The sequence below is a fragment of the Orcinus orca genome, chromosome 1 (genome assembly GCF_937001465.1).
Source record: "Orcinus orca chromosome 1, mOrcOrc1.1, whole genome shotgun sequence".
In the NCBI taxonomy this organism is placed as follows: domain Eukaryota; kingdom Metazoa; phylum Chordata; class Mammalia; order Artiodactyla; family Delphinidae; genus Orcinus; species Orcinus orca.
The window spans coordinates 18,680,466-18,703,009 of NC_064559.1; the positions used below are offsets into that span (position 1 = coordinate 18,680,466).

At 37.4% G+C, this 22,544-nt stretch overlaps 1 protein-coding gene across 1 annotated transcript in view; it reads left to right on the plus strand.

Moving 5' to 3' along the window:
* Positions 1–22,544, plus strand: part of USH2A (usherin) — a 782,904-nt gene that overhangs the window by 502,419 nt on the left and 257,941 nt on the right. Inside the window, exons 41-43 of the mRNA XM_049708907.1 lie at positions 8,944–9,278; positions 10,500–10,622; positions 20,771–20,934. Coding sequence (XP_049564864.1) covers positions 8,944–9,278; positions 10,500–10,622; positions 20,771–20,934 — 622 coding nt within the window. The remainder of the gene's footprint in view (positions 1–8,943; positions 9,279–10,499; positions 10,623–20,770; positions 20,935–22,544) is intronic.

A 22,544-nucleotide genomic window follows, 5' to 3' on the forward strand; every position in this document is an offset into this window, starting at 1 on the left:
GGAGTTTTGTAGCTTAGAAGCCTCTTTTGTGTAAATACACACATGCTTCCATGGATTCAATCTTGTACTACTGCCAAAAGCATTGGTGTAGCAGCTTGCTCACCAGAGCACAAAACAAAGGGCATTTGCATAACAGCAGAGTTCATCTGCTGAAATTATTACTTGAATCTCTGTTGTGTGTTCTCTCGTCCCACCAAAAGCAAACACTGGGTGATGCTAAATAGTGTAAATTCTTGAAGAAATTTAATTGAACCTACAAACTGAAATCGATTTTTATGAGTCTGTCTTAGTTTCAACATGAGATCGGTCAAAGCAACACGCCTTCTTGACAGAAATACCACAAACGTATAGAATCCTGTTGGTAAAACACTAAAAGGAAATTAATTTGAAGGACATGAGGTACGATGTTTATTGTATGAATCGGGCAATCTTAAGAATTGTTCTTCATTCAAAGGAAAAGCAAAACGAACCAAAGGAAAACCCCAAACAAACCTAGAGTTATTCATCATTTCAGAAATGACTTTTCTTTTCAATCCTAAGGGAATTTTGCAAAACTTCAGTAGCAGTACCAATCAATATGATGTGACATAAACACAGTCCCTTCACAAAGGCAAAGCTAGATAATGGACTTTTTTCTGGATTCTTTCTAACAAGAATTTAATAACTAGGCAGATCTGAAAAATGATAAATATTTTCAGAAAAATAATGGCTCAATGCCCAATCCTATGTGATTCAGCATCTATAAACGGTGATCAAAAGTATTCAAAACAAATTGCCTGACTTTTTCTTTCATTCTTTTTTTTTTTTTCCTTCCTCTTTGCATTTTGTAACCTCATCCAGGAATAAGACAGTGTACATGGCGTGTCAACCTGCTAAGGTAAAGTTTAGATTAGCTTGGCTTGGGAGCAGAATCTCACAGGCACTCACCAGGTCAGGAATCTAAAAGTCTCTAAGAAGGTGCTTGGAATATGCAGACATTGGGCATTAGTGATAGTTTTTAAAAATTCACACCTTTTATTAATTCTCCCTTTATAACTAGAAAATCAGAAGTTATCAATGAAGAGAGTCATCAGGAATATTCAGCTGAATCTAGTATTGGATTACATGGGTTTAAATAATATCAAAACAACATATTTACGTTCAGAATTTTGGGCTCACATTAGGTTCAAAGAGATCTTCAGACTCAAAGTCAATGTGCTCGTGATATGCTTATCTGGTAAACAGAGGCAATGTGACAGCAATACAGTGATTTCTCTTTATGAAATATAAGATTTAAAAGTTAAAATTGCAAATGGATAAAATATGAGGGAAACAGAAGGATGGTCATGAATGCATTGGTTAAGAAATTTATTCTACATTTATTTCATAGTCATTGCAAATATTAGGATGAAGAGAATTGTCAGTAATATTATTGACACAATAATAATAATTTCAGTTCTACTAACCTTTATTGAGCACCTATAAATCTTTATGAGTGCCTCTTTTATACACTGAGGATACAGTAGTGGCCAAATCAAAATCCCCACCTTCATGGAGTGTACCTTTTAGTCGAAACAACATAAACAGATATATAAAATGCCCAGAAATGAAAAGACTTGAGGGAAGAAACAAATCAGGAATAAACACTACCAGCTGATAGGTTGGGGAATAATAAAGGAAATGGACTGGTATTTCACCCTAGTTCTTCCCATTTTGTACCATCTGGTCTTTTCACCACCACTCCACCTGTAAGAGCTTGCATCTAATAGGGAAAGCAAGGAAACTTCACATACTTAGGCCAACTAGAAAATAACCCAAAGTAGCATCTTAGTAAGTATAAAGAGAGAACTTGGCATAGACATGAGCATTAGGAAGCGAAAGTTGCATTAACGACAAGGTCCTACTGTATAGCACAAGGAAGTATATTCAATATCCTGTAATAAACCATAATGGAAAAGAATATGAAAAAGAACACATATATATATATGTATAACTGAATCACTTTGCTGTACTGCAGAAGTTATAGTTGGTTTAATATTGTAAATCAACTATACCTCAATAAAATAAATTTAAAAAAAAAAGAAAAAGGGAAAGTTGCATATCAAAATTACATTCTTAATATCTTATTTGATTACAAGGAAAAGAATATATATTGTCAAAGCGGTTGTGTGAAAGCCATGCACTTTGATGTGATATCTAATAACTTTAAGAAAATTCATTTCATTGTATAAAGTTGGTAAAAAAAATACCAAAACCTGAAAAAGATAGTTCAGTAAAACTATAGACTAATTTCATACTGCGACTATAGAGCCAGAGCTTCTAAGTAAAATATTAGCAAATTGAACTCAGGAGTATATTAAAAGAATGGTATACCAGGACAAATCTGGTCTGATTCCAAACATGTAAGGTTGGTTCAACATCAGGAAATCTATCAACATACTGCTTAAATCAACTGATTAAAAGAGAAAGCCCTTTTTTTTTTATCCATAGATGCAGAAAAAAGACGTAAGATTCAGTAGCCATTTCTAACAACTATTCAACATAAAACCAGATTAGGAAAAAGTCAGTTTATAAATTTATTCCACTGGAGTCTTGAGTACGATTGAGGACTCATAAAAATAAAACATAGAATAACTAAGTTGTATAACTGTGATGCAGCAAAAAAAAAAAAAAAAATTGCTTTTTGGTGATAACATGAGCCTCTGGACTCTGATGGCCCCATTCTCAGGCCCACCTTCCCACGGCTAAAGCAGAATGAAAGAGCAGGCCTGCAGCTCTCAGCTTTTCAGGTAGAAGAGTCCTCTCTTGGCTCAGATCGCCAAAACCACCAGCCTTGGTGTGTGTGCGACAAGGAACAACAATCCTGTCCCCCAGATGGTGTCCACGCACAGCTTTGCTATGGTGTGTACTCTTAGCATTGCTCATTTACAGGTTGATAATAAACCAAAGTAAAAAGAATTAAGTCTTAGTCATCATTCTCACCTGTTTTTGAAGATGGGCTGGTCTTTGATAGCTGCTTAAATCAAACCATTAAAAAATTATAAATTCTTTTTTTAATTTAATTTTTATTTTATATTGGAGTATAATTGATTTACAGTATTGTGTTAGTTTCAGGTGTACAGCAAAGTGATTCAGTTATGCATATACATATATACATTCTTTTTCAGTTTCTTTTCCCATATAGGGTATTACAGAATTTGGAAGGAAATAAAATGACAACTAATATTCACTGAGTTCATATTAAGTTCCAGGAATTGCTCTCACTGAGTCCTTACTACAACCCTGTCAGATAAAGGCTATTATTATCCCCATTTCACAGGCAAACCCTGCAGCCTTAAAAGAATAGATAGTTATATTTAGCTAGAAAACAACTTTGTTTTTGCAAGATATAAGATTCCTCAAAAAAAAGTTAAACTTCAAAAGATAGATTGGGAATGTCTATAAGACATTATAGAAAAATAAATTATTTCCCCATAATAAACAAAGAACTTCTAATAACTTATGATAAAAAGACAACTCAATAGAAAACAAAGTATAAAATATGGATAAAAAATGTGATAAGAGGATATACAAAGAGTTAATAATGTTTGAAAATATTTATATCTTAAAAAAGTCAAGGGACTACAAATTAATTAAATAATAAAGTAATACTGGCAAGACCAAAAGGATTAGTAATTTCTTTTTATTTCTTCCAGTTTTATTCAGATAGAGTTGACCTAAAGCACTGTATACATTTAAGGGGTCCAGCATAATCATTTGACTTGCATACATCATGAAATGATGACCACAGTAAGTTTATTGAACATCCATCATCTCCTATAGATACAAAATAAAAGAAAACATTTTTTCCTTGTGATAGCATTCTTAGGATTTATCGGGTTGGCCAAAACATTTGTTCGGGTCTTTCTGTAACAACTTACGGAAAATTCCAGACAAACGTTTTGGCCAACCCAATACTTCCTTAACAATTTTCATATGTAATGTCAGCAGTGTTCATTGTATTAATCGTGTTGTACATCACAACCCTAGTACTTATTTATCTTATAACTGGAAGTTTTCATCTTTGACCACCTTCACCCACCACTGCCTCTGGTAATCACAAATCTGCTCTCTAAAAGGAGCAGTAATTTCAAGAATTTGTGGGGACACAAATCATGGACATTGTCTTTCATTTTTTGTGATCAAGTGAATTACTTCAAACTTTTCAGAAAGTAATCCATCAATAATGATTAAAACTAAACATACATTTTGGTATAGCAATTCTTGCTAACCTATACAATAATAAATAAGTACAGGGACTTCCCTGGCAGTCCAGGGGTTAAGACTCCACACTTCCAACGCAGGGGACGTAGGTTCGGTCCCTGGTCGGGGAGCTAAGATCCCACATGCTGTGCAGTGCAGCCAAAAAATTTTTTAAATAAAAAAAATGTACAATCGTATGTATACATACATTTTCAAATATGGTTTTTAACAGTAAAGTCAAGTCAGTAGGATAACTGAATAGTCTGTTTTCAGCCATGAAAGGAATATTATGCAACATAAAACATGATAGGGTGTGTCCCATGATCTCTAGTTGAGTGTGAAAAGCAAGTTACAGATTAATAATGGGTATAAAAATGGGTATAAAAAATAAAATTTTTCCAGAAAAAAATTTAAAAGAGAGAGAGAAAACGTACCTATGTGTGGATATATTTGCTGTGTGAGAAAGTATGGCAGAATAGATTCAAAGCTATCACCTTTTCACCTTTACAGGGTGGGAATGGGGAGGGATAGGAGGAGGTCGAGGTGAAGGACCGTAATTTATTTTCCTGTATGTATCAATATCTTTGGTTTTTTCTCTGAATACAAAATGCAAATCAAATATCCGAAGTAAAAAAATTAATATTAACAACTTTAAAAGAAAAGGAAGATACCTTAAAGGAAAAATTTAATTTCATTTCAACAAATACTTATTGTACACCTTGTTCTGTATGAGAAGATTTGCCGGGGAGTCAGTTGTTGAGAGGAATTACCATATGGAGTCAAATGTTAACCACACTCTCATGCCCTGTGGTCATTCATATTCTGTATTGATTAAGTAGTCTTAGAATTATAAAATCTTCTATGTAGATATGAGGGCGAGGATTGTCTCTTAACATTAGTTACAAGGAAACTGAGGCCCAGAGATGTTAAGTGTTTTGTTCCAAGTCTCACAGCGTTGGTTGAGTAACCTACATCAAATATCAAGGATATTTATTCTTAGCTCATTCTCAAATCAATCTTCATAAATCCTCTTATTCATAAAGTTCTTAAATATGGTTTGATGGAGTTAAAGAAATTAGAAGTAAGTTACAATGTTTATGTGTGTTACAGTTTTCAGTCCCGAAGCCAATCATCTAACCTACATTCCCTAAATTTTTGCTTACAACCAGGATCTTGTAGGTCCCTTGATTGTTTAGGGCCACTCTTCAGGGATCTGAACAAATAGGTAAAAGTCAGTAGCTCCTTAAACACCTACCCACCTGTCCTATTTTTTGCAAATTTACAATAACTAAACAGAGAATGGAAATCTAAGCAATTAAGAACCACTCAAATAAAAGAAATCATCATTATTGGCAAAGCAACCCCAAAATAAACATTTTATTCCCAGCCAGAAACTACAATTCTGTTTAGAAAATTTCAGTGTAAAAGTCTTGTTTTAGAGAACATACCTTTTGCTTATTAGGCCAGGAACATGCTCTTGGGTCTGAGTTTTTTGGGCTGCAACAATATTTTATAATCCTTTCTATGAACAATAGATATATAAAAGGCCATGGAAAATTAAACTGAATGAAAGTTTTAATCTCACATATTTTAGCCACACTCTAGTAAATGTAGTCTTAGGCACTGGAAAGAATAGAATCCAATATTTAACTAACTGGCTCTTTAAAAAGCTTGGACACATTTATTTTTAGTAATAGCTGCAGGATATTTTCAGGAGGATGATCAAATTAGATACCATTTCTGATAGCCTACTCACTATAATGACAATGGCCTTCTCCACCTTGCTATAAAATTCCTTATAAAAATTTTCTGTGGAAGTAGATTCATGTCTTCCAACTCAGTACTATCAAAAAGATATATCTTCCTGGGCGTCCCTGGTGGTGCAGTGGTTAAGAATCCGCCTGCCTGGGCTTCCCTGGTGGTGCAGTGGTTGAGAGTCCACCTGCCGATGCAGGGGACACGGGTTCATGCCCTGGTCCGGGAAGATCCCACATGCTGCGGAGCGGCTAGGCCCATGAGCCATGGCCACTGAGCCTGCGTGTCCAGAGCCTGTGCTCCACAACAGGAGAGGCCACAACAGTGAGAGGCCTGAGTACTGCAAAAAAAAAAAAATCCGCCTGCCAGTTTAGGGGACACAGGTTCGATCCCTGATCCGGGAAGATCCCACATGCTGCGGAGCAACTAAGCCCGTGCACCACAACTACTGAGCCTGCACTCTAGAGCCCACGAGCCACAACTACTGATCCCGTGTGCTGCAACTACTGAAGCCCATGCGCCCAGAGCCCATGCTCTGCAACAAGAGAAGCCACTGCAGTGAGAAGCCCGTGCATCGCAACGAAGAGTAGCCCCAGCTCGCCGCAACTAGAGAAAGCCCGTGTGCAGCAACGAAGACCCAACGCAGCCAAAAATAAAATAAATAAATAAATGTATAAACTAAAAAAAAAGATGTATCTTCTTAAGTCTGTAGCTTTTTAAGTGAGAAAAATAGCCAATTTCTGGATGCAAACGTTTATAGTTAGAGAACACAGGGATTTTTTAGCTCTTCAAATGACTGACTCCAGAATCATTACATCACATCGCTTAATCTCCGCTGGTTGAGATCTTATTCAAGGTTTATGTTATGAATGCTTTTCTTAGGCTCAACAACTGAGTGCCAAATCAATTCACTCTCAGCTCAACTGCTAACACAGACTACCTCCAAAGTTTGGATTCTTTCAAGGACTGCCAAGCCTTGACCTGAACTCTCAGAATATTCTAGTTCCAGAGGCAAGTGGTATTCCACATGTGAATCAGGTAGAATTGAGCTGTGATAACCCTTCCATTTTCCATTTGCATGACAAGTACCAGGAAGCCCTGTAAATATGACCTTGACTCATTTCCGAAGTCCACAAAGAGCGCTGCACCCCCCAACCAAATAGAATCCTATGTCCGCTCTATAAACTTTACTTGCGTTAGGCTTCTTTGATCTCTCCTCCATCCAGGCAAATCCTCTGTGCTCATAAGGAACTCATCTAAAATTTCTCTTCACCAGCACAGTGTGGAACTCTCTGAGAAGTGTTTTTGGTTTTTTGTTTGTTTGTTTGTTAATTTTTATTTATTTTTGGCTGGGTTGGATCTTCGTTGCTGCCCACTGGCTTTCTCTAGTTGCGGTGAGCAGGGGCTACTCTTTGTTGTGCTGCGGTGGCTTCTCTTGCTGCAGAGCACGGGCTCTAGGCACATGGGTTCAGTAGTTGTGGCTCACGGGCTTAGTTGCTCCATGGCATGTGGGATCTTCCCAGACCAGGGCTCAAACCCACACGTGTCCCCTGCAATGGCAGGTGGATTCTTAACCACTGAACCACTAGGGAAGTCCAGAAAAAGATTTTAAAATTAGCAATGATTTCAAGCTATGTAGTAAAATTGGAGTAGATGTCAGGTCCTTGTTAATTTTAAGTTGGGACCGTAATCATCAAGCAACTGCCCAGTGACATCTGGTAGAGGCCCATTTTGTCACCAAGAATTAGGAAGAATACCCTACAGATATCTCAGGTCAGATTCCTTCTGGAGGAAGTTTTTTCTCTTTAAGATAGAAAATTTTGGTTCATCCTTTTCCATTCTCACTTTTCTATAATGCCTCTCAGACTTCAAATTTGTATAGAACTATAAATGTAGGTATCAATATATCGCCTTGTGGAAAACTCTTTGAAAGTTTCAAAATAGCTATATGCTAAGGAAAAACATAATGGAGACAGCCATGACTGCTGTTACTTCTGGAACTCCATCTCTCGGTGTATGGCACTAAATGGGTATACAATTTAGGCCCTGCTATCAAGAAGCTTACAGTCTATTCGGGAGACGGGATATACACTCCAAAATTTAAGGAACATTGCAAGGCAACACAAAAAAGATGACCCATGATAGCATATAAATAAATAATCTTTTAACGACTAATGCACATTTTTCTAGGGTCCTTTGTCCCCCATAAGAGCATGAGTGGGTTAGCACTATGCCCTTACAGTATTTAGCCAGAAAAGAAAAGCAACGTTAAACATTATTAGAAAACGGTGTTTCTTTCTTCTGATGTTCATGTCTATGACTTAAACAGGATCATTCTTTGCTTGCCTTTTTAAAGCTTTCCACATGTCTCTTGTCTTTGAGAACAGGATGTGTTGTTATTGCTTTACTTGTTACATTATGCACTAGTGAGATTCAGGAACTCAATAGGGCATCCTCAGAAAATGCAAAGAATGATTTCGGCACCCTCCCACCACCATCCCAAAAAAAAAAAAGAGAATAGTGACATATTTAGAGTACCCGCTAATAATGCAAAGCAAGGAGTTCTGACGTTTCGTTTAATTGAGTTATAAACAAGAAAACTATTAAATCCTGCTGCCGCCCCATTGATGCGTGTGGATGTGTGAACTCTCTCCATGTGTGTGCTCTGTGTCCTTCAGGGCACCCGTGGTGGAGATGAATCACTAAGGTGTGTACTAGTCTGACGATCTTAGAAAGTCTCCAGACTGAAAGCCTAGCCCAGGAAACAGCATTTCATCTAGTTCCTGGTGTACTGCTAATTGATCCGAAACCCTTCATTACTGTCTAGTGCAAAGGGCGAAGTCGAAAGTGGGTATTTAGAAAGTGACTTGACTGAAAACAAGGCAGAGCAAAATGCCAGGCCTTGTGAACTGCAGTTGCTCTGTCCCTGTGTTGTCACACTGGTGCTAAGCTTACGTTTTATTTCAGGTCACTTGGAGAGCCCCACTTATCCTGAATGGAGACATCCTTACCTATGAGATCCGCATGCCTGACCCTCACATCACGATCACCAACGTTACTTCCTCTGTGTTCAGTCACGTCGTTACTCATCTGACTCCTTTCACTAATTATTCTGTCACCATTGTGGCTTGCTCAGGGGGTAATGGGCATCTAGGGGGGTGCACAGAGAGTTTCCCTACCCATGTGACCACGCATCCCACCCTGCCTCAGGGTCTTAGCCCGTTGTCCGTGGTTCCACTAAGTGAATCTTATGTTGGCATCTCTTGGCAGCCACCAACCAGGCCAAACGGACCCAATTTGAGGTAAGAGAAAGTGATGGTGCTTTTGGATTTTGTTACCGTCTTATCTCTCTGGGAAGGAAGGGAGGAGAAGGAGGCTTTTCCTCACACAGGAACATTGAACTAATTCCTTATTGGATATTCCTCACTCATAACATTTTTTTTTATTGAAGTGTAGTTGATTTACAGTGTTGTGTTAATTTCTGCTGTACAACAGAGTGACTCAGTTATACATATATATATATATATATATATATATATATATATATATACATTCTTTTTTATATTCTTTTCCATTGTGGTTTCTCACAGGATATTGAATATAGTTCACTGTGTTATACAGTAGGACCTTGTTCTTCATCCATTTTGTATATAATAGTTGGCCTCTGCTAATCCCAAACTCCCACTCCATCCCTCCCCCAACCCCCTCCCCCTTGGCAACCACAGGTCTGTTCTCTATGTCTGCCTCACTCATAATTTTCATACAGTTTCACCTTCTGTATCTTGACTTATAGGGAATCATAAAAAGATCATCAAGGTAAAAATAGCATGCTATTGTGAGGAACTAAAAACCCTCGAAACAACAATTGCTGTTCTCTAGTGCATCTCTACACAGCCCCTCTCTTGATTTTCAAAGTATATCTTTATTATATGTTAAGCAAGCTTGATGCATGTTCTAAATGACACATTTGCACAAACATGCCTCAAAATTCTAAAGATAGCACAATAATTTTTTGGCATGTTATTATTATCTGGAAACTTGTGAAGCATGTGGTCAGGAATATAGATAAGATGAAAGAAAAGAACTGTGATTCTGAAATGGCTTTATAACAACTTGACACTTAGGCAAGACTGTGGAGTCGATAATTTATTATTTATTATTATCATTGTTTATAAAGTATTGATGGTAGAAGTTTTAGGAAACCATTAACTTTATAAGCTTTTTGCAATTCTATTTTGTGTGAAACTGGCGATAAAGTTTTGGCAAATCTGATATAGAAGAAATCTAAATGTGATCATTTTACTGATAGTAGTAAAATGTGAATGTAGCTAATTGTTCCAGTTAGCTACGCGGATGACACTTGTGCCAAAAAAAAAAAAATGATTATCTGGAAAAAAGAAAATTAAGATGTTTTCTTTACGTTTACACATACACCCCACACATTCGTACCGTGAGACAACCTGAATTTTGGTAATAACATTAGTTGAGATAATCCTGATCTTTCTGCTTATCTTTTGCTTTAGATATGAGCTTCTGAGATGTAAAATCCAGCAACCACTTGCATCAAATCCCCCAGAAGATTTAAATCTGTGGCACAATATTTATTCAGGAACTCAGTGGTTTTATGAAGATAAGGGTCTTAGCAGGTGAGATTACAAAAACTATAAAAACAAATGCTGACATTTAGTTTGGGGCATGTTGAATAGTTCAAAGAATCTGAGTGTCTTCATTGTGTGAGCCAGTTATGCAATAAAACATGTTTGGTTATTATCTGTGGCATTAATCATCGAGCTGCAACAGTCAGCATGTTTAATATTTGCCATCTTAACTGCACGCTTCAAATAAGCCTTTTGAAGTCAAGTTTGTAGGTGTTTGAGCCTTAGCCTCTTGCCTTTGTCACAGCCCTAGCCAGACACGTAATGGCGAAATCTGGAAATGTTGAACATGTTCAAAACTGGGGAACGTTTGGGCCACTTGTAGAATGCTTGCTTTTCCAGGAAATAATTTGCTATAAATCATTGGTTCAGTTCACAAAAATTATTTAGTTAACAGGCTTGAGACTCAAAAGAATTCAATCTGGAGTTCGAAGAGGTCAAGAAATGGGCAAATGGGCAATGCCAGAAAAGAGTACCCCACGGGAGAGTAAGGAGGCGTGGGTTTGGTTTCATCCTGTGCTGGAGGACTCGCTTTGTGGCCTTAGGGGAGTCACTTAACTTCTCTGGGCTTCACTTTTGTTGTCTATAAAATGAGGAGATTGGATGGGATTAAGTGAGGTCTAGACCTTCATGAATCAAGCAATGTAATCAAATTTCAAAAAAATCACAAGTATTCTTTTAGGAAAAGTTTTAAGACATATTGCTCAATGACTTTTCTATCAGGAGGGTTATGCTTCTAGACTCACACTGACTAGCTCTACTCTGAACTCTGTTTACAATCTGGTCTTGTCTCCCCTCTTCCTCTGCTGGGCCTCTGCGCTTCAGCCACGTTAGTATTGCGTTTGGCGCCTCTAACAGGCAACACCCACCCCTCAGCTTCTCCCCATAGCTGCCATTTCCCTCTGTCTACCGTCCTTCAAGTCTTGGCCTGCAAGTTTCCTAGAGCACCCTCTTCCTGGTCTGAATCAGCTGCCTCCTTAATGTATTTCCATAGCACACCCCTTACAACTCTCTGTTGTCTTTGTACTGACCTGGCTACTTGTCTGGACACCCCATTTTACTGGCATATCCACCATGAGCAAGGCCTTGTCTTCATGACTTCTCTATCACAATCCCCACCGTAGTACCTGGCACACAGTGGGTGTGCCAATAGATGCTAAATGAAAGAATACTTTTAGTAATGTGTAAAGGGTTGGGTATTCATTGCTCTGTGCCCTAGGAATATTAACTGTGATGTTCTTATCTTTGGGGAATGAGGAAAATTCTCCTGTCCATCTGAAAGGGTCCTGGTGGGAAAACATTACAGATATGGTGAGGTTCTTGAAGAGAGGTCGCACGTAAATCTAAGGAAACGATAGAATGAACCATGTAAAATTGCCATTTTTGTAAGCTAAAAGGGATCGATTACTAGCATATCCTTTTGGTTCAATCTAAATTATCGTGGTCCCTAGACTCTTCTCCACTATTTTCAATTCATTAGTCACTTAATCCAGCATGGCTATATAATGATGACTTCAGTTGAAGAAATTCATTTTATTCAGCAATTTCTTTTTGTTTACTATATGCTGACAGGCATTGTGCTAAGGAACAAAAGATGAATAGCATAGCCCTTGCCCTCAAAGAGCTCACAGTCTAGTGGAGAAAACCACACTCATACACACACACACACACACACACACACACACACATATACACACTCATACATGTATCAATTACTATCAACACAGTTAACTACAGATACACCATTACTACCTAGGGAAATCATATGGAAAGGTAACTATCTGTGAACTCTAAGTGCCTGAAATATAGCAATTTCCAAAATAAAGAGGACTTGACTATCTAACATTACTGAATCTAACTTTTAACCATGAGGTAGTTGGCAGAAAAACAGAATAAGACTCAGAAAGTTAATTTTCTTTCTTCATAGAAGCAATGAAAACTTATTAAGGAATTAGGACCAAGGCCAAAATTTTATTATTGAATTTTTAATGATGCTTGTAAGGATTTTTAGTAAGTCCAAATCGAAGATGTAAGGAATGAAATTAAGTTAAATCCCCACAAATTAGATTGAAACATAAGTTGACATAAACATACTGATGACAGCTGCTTCTAGAAAGGAAGTATACATATAACAAAATGTGCTGAGGTGATATTTTGACTAGCCTCATAATACTAAATGTCAAGAGATTTTTTTTTTTCTGCTAGCACTAGCAAAGATTTTTTCCAACTATTCAGATAAACCACTTTGTCCCATGTAACCAGCTTGTGAAAAAAACAAAACAAAATAAAACAAACAAAAAACCCCCACAATATGCATTTCTTTATGGTTTTTATTTTTTATTGTTTGTCTGCATCACGCAGCATGTGGGATCTTAGTTCCCCGACCAGGGATCGAACCAGGGATCGAACCCGCGCCCCCTGCATTGGAAGCGTGGAGTCTTTACCACTGCACCGCCAGGGAAGTCCCTGCATTTCTTTCTAATAGTCAAAGTGAATAGCATGAGTCTTCATATTGTGAAAAGAATTTTTCTAGACATCTACCCTTTGTAAGTCCAAAAGACTAGGGGCCCCTCCTGCCCAAGGGGACTTGTCTCACAAATCTGAGAGAAAACTGGAAATTAGACCACCTGTGGGTGCTATGTGCTGTGCCAGTGTTTTTGTTCAAAAGAAGCGATCTTGTCTGGAAGGTGCAGTCAGCACCCACTTTAACTTCTGGCAGCCAGGCTTGCTGTCCCTGCTGTAGAGGGAAGGATGGGAGCAGTCAGCTTACCTTCCTGCACACCTGTGTTGCAGCCCCTTAATGAGCCTCCTCTTTGACATATTTTGTCTTACTGACGTATTTATTTGACTGACTATTTGTGGGTTTCTTTTGGAGGGGAGGGCGGGGGAGGATGGTCATTGAATTCTGATGTCTTTAGGAAAAGTATTTAATTTCCTATTCTTCCCAGACTCACCATTTCTTATTTCCTTCATAACTTACATCTACATAAACAAAGGAACCATTGAAGGGTTTCTGCCCATCTTGATCTGATCTCACCAATAGCTACAGCTAGAATCAGCTTTTTAAATGGTACTTCTCTTGACATAAAAAGTAAAATTAACTTAAGTTTCACTGGGCATCCCTTTATGAATACATTTGTGAGAGTAAGTATAAATTGAAGTCAGTTTCCTTGGGCAAGCGGTCTCTTTTGGTTAGCTGTATGTTTCTAATATATAGAAAACACACCACTTTCATCTCAAATGTTACTATGTTCTGAAATTCAGATCATTCTAGTCGTCATTTTTTCCTTTATAGCTCCATGTACCAAGTAAAATAGTGAGCTCATTATCCAGATAATTTAGTTTCAGCGAAAATACTTCTGTTTTTATGAATATCTTAGGTAAGGGATGATTTGGTCTGAGTTACCCAGCTAGTTGCCTAATTATTGAATTTTGCTCTGTCTGTGTAGACACAAACTCAGTGTAACTGTGGGTTTATACTACTTGTCAGTTTCTAACTTTTCTTCCTTAATCATTCTGTGCAAAGTGGCCAAGTTATGGTTGTTAGGGGAACCATAACGTTGGGTTTCCTGACATTTTCATCAATTGGAAAATCTGGAAAATGTGCTGTTGTCATCTGATGCTGCTGTGGTGAGTCAGGCTGGGTTTAACAAAAGGGTAGCGACCTTCATTTTAAGCATCAATCCACCCTTAGGATTTTCAGGATCTCACTGTGCCTTGGTTCCTGGGTGATCAGATAAAACTTCTGCAAACACAGTGATGGCATGAGCGCCTCTCTGTTCTGGATCTGACAAAGGACGAACGAGCTATGAGAAATAATAGGCTCTATTTTAAGGAAAATGTTGACTTGTAGATTATAATAACTTAGCTGCCATTGAGTTTATGAAGGGAGGCGTGTTCTCACTCCTTTTCCTTTCAATTATTTATGAACTCCTACAAGTATTTCTTTATCAGTCTGGAAAGAGACTTTCATATGAGTTCTCAAGAATCCTCTAATTGCATTATCTTTAAATGAAAGCATTCAAAATTCATAGACCTTCATCTGGTTTTCAAAGAACGGTTGGACTTGACTCTTTTCAAGTTTAAATGCTTAAGATAAATATACTGTAAAATCTAAGTTTGAGTCTTACTGACATGGATTCTGATTTTTTAACCTACAAAAATGAAATGTTTCAAACCCTGAAAGAGGACATAGTTTCTGGAGAATGATATTCAAAAGAGTGTGACGTTCATTCCCCTTCTTTGTAATGAGATTAAATGTGCACAAGTAACATTTTCTGCTTTGCTAATAGGGAAAGACTGGGGCAGCTCCATGACACGTGTTCTCCTATAACATAAACATGTTCAAGTTGTAGCTGTTAGGTAAATAAATTAACTTCATAAGCATGGAGGGTGAGTTAGAAGGAAGGCCTTTCTTCCATGACCACCAATGTGAGGTAGAGCCTGGTATTTTCTTGCTTAATACCATAATGTGAGTAAAAGTTGGGTCTAGAAATGAAAGCCAATGGTACATTGGTGTACCATTTCCTAGCAAAGTACTTAATTCGAAATGAGCAAAAGTATATCTGTTTCACATTTAACATGGGAGAGTCACGGTGCTCTCTTTTCATTGCTCTGAATTTACTTCATGCTGTCCTTTTCTAAGTGTCATCATATGAAAACTTACCTCAAAAAAGAAAATGAACCTCTAAATCTGGGAGAATGCATTTTTTCATAGGAGGTTTCATTGCCTAATGCTTTCTTCAAAAAAAAAAAAAAGAAAGAAAGAAATCTAGTTTATTTGTTTACATTTCTTTTTCATGTTGATGATATAGTAGAACAAAGACAGAAATCACAGCAAAGTTATTTTAGGTGCCACATTCTGGTGGCATAAGTACAGATAGCTACAGGAGTAGACAGCTGCAGCTTTCACTCACAATCTAAAAAGTATCATAAGAACTTCCAACAGTGATTGATCATCTTTACTCTTCAATTTCCAAAAGCAAACATTTTCAGCAGAATTTTTAGGAAAACAAAAATCTTTCAGCAACAAATGAGTGAGGGAAAGAAAAGGTATCCACCATCAATGGAAAATTTAAACAATTACAGATTTAAGCAGTGGAAACAGTGTTACATTTTTGTTTGCCTATGTATTTATTCCCACAAAAGGATTTGAGGGTGTAAGGAACAGTATGCTATCAGAGGTTTCTCAACTCCTCTGGTGTATAATGTTGTACTCAAGCATGTGTTGGATGGTGGTGGATATGAAGAAGAGTTAGTAGAAGGAGGAACTGAATAACCTGCATTTTCGGAAGCATGATTTATATTGGTGACAATATTGACACATGAATTCTGTTAGGACATCAATAAAGTTGACACATTTTTAATTCTGATGAAAATAACCTGAGGCATTCTGTAGCTGCACTGAAGAATTGGTTTTATTGGTTCCCAGAACACATCAGACCCTTTCAAAGTACAAGCCTTCCACACATTTTGCCCTGAATAATGCTTCTTACTGGCTAAATTAATGTCTCCACTGGCCAAATTACTGTTTGTCATCAATACCTAGCCCAAATGTTATCTCCTCTGTGAAGACTTCCTGACTAGATTAGGTTAAATTAGATGCTCTGATGTATGTGGAAAGAAAAAGGAATAAATGAATATATGTTTTAGAGGTTCTCATTTAAAAACATTTATCTGTAAATATGTATATAAGTATACACACATACACACACACACACACACACACACATACACACATACACACACACATACACACACTCCAGTAGGACAGACATTACATTTACTATGTTTAGTATCTGGCATGCTGTTAGTGCTAATAAATATTTATTAATGAATGAATGAAGTAATGGTGTATCAAACATAAAAGAGCAATGTAATTTGTAAGAAAAAAACCCATCTTTCTAAGTCTCAGTAAGGATCATTTCCCTATTGGACAGGTAGATTTTCGTGGCCCTAGCCAACCAAATCATATGTGACCTGAAAGTTATGAGACTGAATGCTTTAGGAACTATGAAGTAGCCATTCATTTATTTATAAAATCATCTAGTCAATAAGCAGATTAAAAACTTTATCATCTGAAAAGAATCTAGTTTTCTAATTCGAGTAATAACAACGGAACCTTGAAATGAGTCTCATTCCATAAATAAGATTTTAATATATATGATCTTTTACAAGGAAGAAATACCAGAGTCATGTCTATTACACAACGAATTTACCATTTTCTGTGTGTGGATGAAAGGAGGGGCTGGAGAATGGTCTCAAAAAAATTAATCAATTAGGGGATAACTATTGTAACAGCCTCGTATTCCTAAATGGACCTTCAAACAGTTGGTTTTACTGGTTACAGCATAGACTTAACATAAGTTTTCATTCACTTAGCAGATTTCAAAAGCTATATCTTAAAGGGTTTGAAATGGTACATTTTTCAAAATATACCCAAGAAACACAATTAGTATTTAGGGAAGATATTGATTGATATACATATGTTTTGCATGAGTATATGATTTCAACTGATGGAGCATTTTTCTCTTAAAAGTGTTTTATTATTAACTAAATGGAATGTCCCATCTGATATCAACACCCAAGTCTACCTAAAAAACAATATACTAGAGCAAATGAACAAAATCCGTTAAGCAAATGAATATTTTCTTTTTTGACATGAATTGGTGAAAGATATACCGAGCCATGTAGTCAGACGTATATATACTTACTGACAAAGATTAGGTTTCAGATGTCATGAAAACAGTACATTTTAGTTCCTTTAAGGGAGTTCAAGATCCTATTCCTTAAAATTTTAACTTAACCATGAAAATTAAAGAAAATGCAAAAAACAAATGCATGACATCAAGTGAAATGCCTACTGATTTCTCAATTCAATAAAATAATAGTGAATAGTGGAAAGAATTTAATATTAGAAATGAATAAACTAGAGGCCCACCTAATCCTCTTAACTAGCTGTGCGACTTTAGGCAAAGCCCTTAACTTCTCTGGGTCTCAGGTTTCTTATCTGTAAAATGTAGCAGATATTTCATTATTTAAAGCAGATAAACTCTAAAGTCATCTTTCACTCTAAAATGTTAATATTACAGTCAGCCCTCTGCATCTGCAGATTTTGTATCCATGAGTCAACCAACTGTGAATCAAAAATATTTGGGAAAAAAATTCCAGGAACTTTCAAAAAGTAAAATTTAAATTTGCTACATGCCTGCGACTATTTACATAGCATTTACATTGTGATTTCAACTATTACATAGCATTTACATTACATTAGGTATTATAAGTAATCTAGAGATGATTTAAAGTACAGAAAATGTGCGTAGCTTATATGCAAATACCATGCTATTTTATATCAGGGACTTGCGCATCCTCAAATCTTGGTATCCACGGGGTCCTGGAACCAATCCCCCTGCAGATACTAAGGGGCAACTGCACTTTAAAAATGGACATTCCAGTTATATGTATTTATGTGGCCTAAATTTCTTCTATGCAGACATAAATTGTAGCATTTCACCATACCTAAACTATGATCAAATAGCTTAAAGTATCACAGTAAGAACTAAGACCCCACGGAACTTATTTACAATTCACCATTTCAGGGCTGCCTGATGTTTTTAATTCCACTTGTATAAAAGAACCACAAAAATGGTATCACTTTGAAGCCATAAAAGTTACTAAATTTATCACAGAGTAAATATGTGGAAGAAAAATTCAAATATTGCAGGAGAGATTAGGCATCCGGACTCTAGCTAAATTTCTTTTAAGCCATTTTGGGAAGTAAAACACAATTAAAAGTATTTTACCCAGGGAGAGAGCTAATGAAGCCAAGGTCACTGGTTCAGTTCCCATGTGAGCCATTAGCCGTGTTTCATTTGACGGTCACACACTTGCTACCCTCTTAACCCCGACTCACCATCCTTCACAATCGCGCTAGTGGTCACAAAGGAAATTTGGCGAGACTGTTTGGATGCACAAGCCAAAATCTCTCCCCTTTGCCAGAAAAATAACTCAAAGGTCAAGCCTCAGTGATATGACCTCATCCAACTATAGATGGATCAGCTGACCATTGTGTTTTTTATTATTTTTATCATCATCACCATCATTACGATGCTGGCAGCGTAGCATCATGGCTAAAAGAGGAAGCTCTGGAATCAGACTGTCTAGTTTTGAGTCTTTACTCTCCCACTTACTAGTTCGTTGACTTGGACAAGTGGTTTAACTCTTTAGGCCTTATTTTCCTCATTTTCAATGCAGGTATTATAATAGTATGGTGAAGAATGAATGAGTTAATCAAATAGAAAATTCCTGACACATATTAAGTACTCAGTAAATACTGTTATTATTATCTTTCCGTTGTCATTGTCATGTAGACTATTTAGCACTTTCTAGAAAGCCTATGTATGAGTTTCCTAGGGCTGTTGTAAACTAACTGAGTGGCTTCAAACGACAGAAATGTATTCTCTTACAGCTCTGGAAGTTGAAAGTCCAGAATCAAAGTACTGTCAGGACTGTGTTCCCTCCAAAACCTCTAGAAAACAATCATTCCTTGCTTCTTCCAACTTCTGGTGGCCAAAGTTGTTCCTTGGTTTATGGCGGCATAACGCCAATTTCTGCCCCCAACTCCTCACAGACGGCTTCTCCCTGTGTGCGTCTGTGTCTCTGTAACAAAATTTCCCTCTCCTTTCTTTTATAAAGATATCAGTCCTTTGGATTTAGGCCTGTCCCATATCCAGTATAAACTCATGCTAACTTGATTACACCTATTTCCAAATAAGGTCACATTCACAGGAATCTAGGGGTTAGGACTTAAACATACCTTTTGGGGGGACACAATTCAACCCACTATAGCATCAAAACCAAAAGAAAAGAAAGAAAGACACAAGGAAAGGGGGTAAAGCAGAGAGAGGTAGAAGATCTGTTGCTAGCAGTTATTTGGGGGAAATAGAAAATAAATAGCTTCAAGGAAATCACTAATTCTTTACCTATAGCTACACTGTGGCCGAAGCCAAGCCCTGCAAAAATACCTTTGGGCCATGAGTGAGAAACAAGGTAAGGCAAGCGGACCTCTTCTACATGGGTGGTGGCAAAACGCTGTAAAACTCCTGACGTAATTTTGGCTAAGTTATTTAGCACAGTCCTGCAAACGGCGCCCTCCCTCTGTTGTCATGACTGATAAGTTGTGACTTACTGAGACAAATTCCCTGGGCCCTGCACTCGATGTGAGGCATCCTTGATGATCTATTAAAACCCAAAGAAGGTGATGATCTGAGACTAGTGTTTTCCCTGAGGACTGGGTGCCCCACAGGGAGGGTCATGTGTTGTACAATGTGCTTAAGCAAGTTCTCAGTCTAAGCTGTTGTCCAGTCAAAGCTTGCCTGCGTCTGTAAATAGTATTTTCCTCCCCAGGCAGTCTGACCCAGAAAAGATAGCCTGATAAGTCTTCTTCCCAAAAGAGCCAAAAAGGATGAGGAATCGGTGGCTTTAGCCCATCACTGATTTAATATATGGCATCACCATGACGTCACCATGTCCAGTTTTCTCCTCCCAAAAAGCAGTGCTCAGTTTCTACTATATTGACTCAAGTAAATATGTTCTCACAATGGCAAAACACAGCTCACCATAGCAAAACCCTCAGTGGGAGAAGGCTGTATCCTTGGTCACAGTTTTAGGCTTTAATTTAGGGGTAGGAAGCACAAGTATAGGAAGAAACTGGTGATGAGGGATTCTGATATTTGAAAATGGATGAGTTTCCCAAAAGAAGAACATAAAACTCACTGGATCAAATTCAGATAGAAAGCTGGCAGGTTACCAGACGCTTAATTGCATGTTGAATTGAGCTATAATCCTCAGCACTTCTGAAAACAATGAAGATGTGCAAAACGATAAACCACATTTGTTTTAAATAGCAGTATTTGCTTAGCATTGCTAATAACATCTTTTCTTAACACTCTGGTTAAGGCTTGAGAGTTACAAAAATAATGCTACCTTTTTTTGTGCAGGGAAGAAAAAAGAAAATGTATTGGGGAGAGAAAATGGTGCATCCTATGGGGGAAAATCTGTATTTTGTGAGGAAAAAGAAAATGTGTTTGCTGTCCAGAAAGATAAATTTATATATGTATTTTTTAAAAACAACCTTTTAGGTTTACAACGTATGCGTATAAGGTCTTTGTACACAACAGTGTGGGTTTTACACCAAGTCAAGAAGCAACTGTGACCACGTTAGCCGGGCTTCCGGAGAGAGGAGCTAACCTCACTGTGATTGTTCTCAACCACACGGCCATAGACGTGAGATGGGCTAAACCAAGTAAGTCAGCTTCTTACATCTTTATTCCCCTTTCCCATATTCGTACCAAAACGAATTTAAAATGGACACATTAAAAAATGACAGAAACAAAAAGCCAAGTTCCCTGTGCTATTCTTCCTCAAAGGAAGTTCTCTCTCCTACTTGTCCATCCTTCTTGGGCCTTCTCTTCCTCCTTCCATTCCTTTTGGATGGGGAATGTAGTTTTTGTCACACCAGTTGTGATAGAAATGTCCATATGCTAATTTGATAGCGATATAATATTGTGCACTTTCCTGAAGAGAGCTCTGCCCCATCTCATAATTCATCACTTATCAGCAAAATCCATTTACTAGGATTGCAGAAGTATGATGGTTTTTTCCAAGTGAATTGTCTTCAGCACTGGTAACAGCCAGAATTCCAGCTTGATACAGGAAAAGGAAGCCTGGCCACCATCCCTGGACTTGCCACCATCACTGTTATTGCTTCAATAACACTGTGGTTCACCCTGGGCGCATTCAGAACACAACTTTATAGGCAGTTAGAAGAGCTCCCATATGGATATAATCTGTTCCTGCAACTTTAGAAACCACAATAATTGAAATTTCAGATCTGCTTGGTCAGTAGAGCAGCATTTCCCAGCTGATCTGTTAATTTGTAGTGATCCATTATCACAATCAGAAAAAACCAAGACTGACTGTATCATGGAACTATGTATTGTAATCCTCCTTAGAAGCATCACTTGAGGTCTGGCAAATCGTTGAATCAAAACTTGCTAGACTATTACCAAATACTGAAAAATATCTGATTTGGAAATCCCCAATGAAAATATTCGTTTTGTAAAAGTAAACTGTATCTACTAGGATAATCATCTACTAGTACATAAAAAGTTGTAAAATGACTCCAGCTTGGGCAATCATAACCTTCTGATTTTGATTTTGTTATCGCTTAAGACGAGAAGTGCTTCCTATTTCACTTAGAACATCTTGAGGGAATTTGCCCCTGTTACGTTGTATCAATTGTTGATTAAAACCAGTGTTAGGTGACATTAATTGTAAATTAAAACTAGTACTGGTTATATCGATCTACACTGCCACTAAATAAGCCATTTTTACCAAAAGACTATCGCTCTAGGGTTTTTGTAAGGTTGCAGGTTTCTAATGATCTGTGTCACCTCTACTGGGATCTCTTAAACCACTTACATGGAAGAACATAAGTTAATTGATGGTTATGATTACCTTCTGAGACACCTCTGTGAAAAACTACAAAGTTTTTATCTGGAGATGGATTTTTATGTATAATATATTTTCACTCATCTCCCTCTTTCTATTTCACCCTCAATACCTGATTCATCTTAAAAACCTACTTAGAAAGGTGGACGCCCTCCCCCGCATCTGACATTTGAATACTTCTGTTAAGATCTGGCGGCTGAATTATCACCAGTATAGGTCCTTTATGTTATAATTGCATGCCTGAAGTAAGCGTGCTTATAAAAACTGACAAACCTAATAGATCTGAAGCAGCTCACTGAAGTTTCATTACCTTGGTAAGCTGAACCTCTGACCTTCAGGATGTAGGTAATGCAGTCTGCTGTTATTTCCATTCATACCTTAGAAATTTTTCAGATAACTATT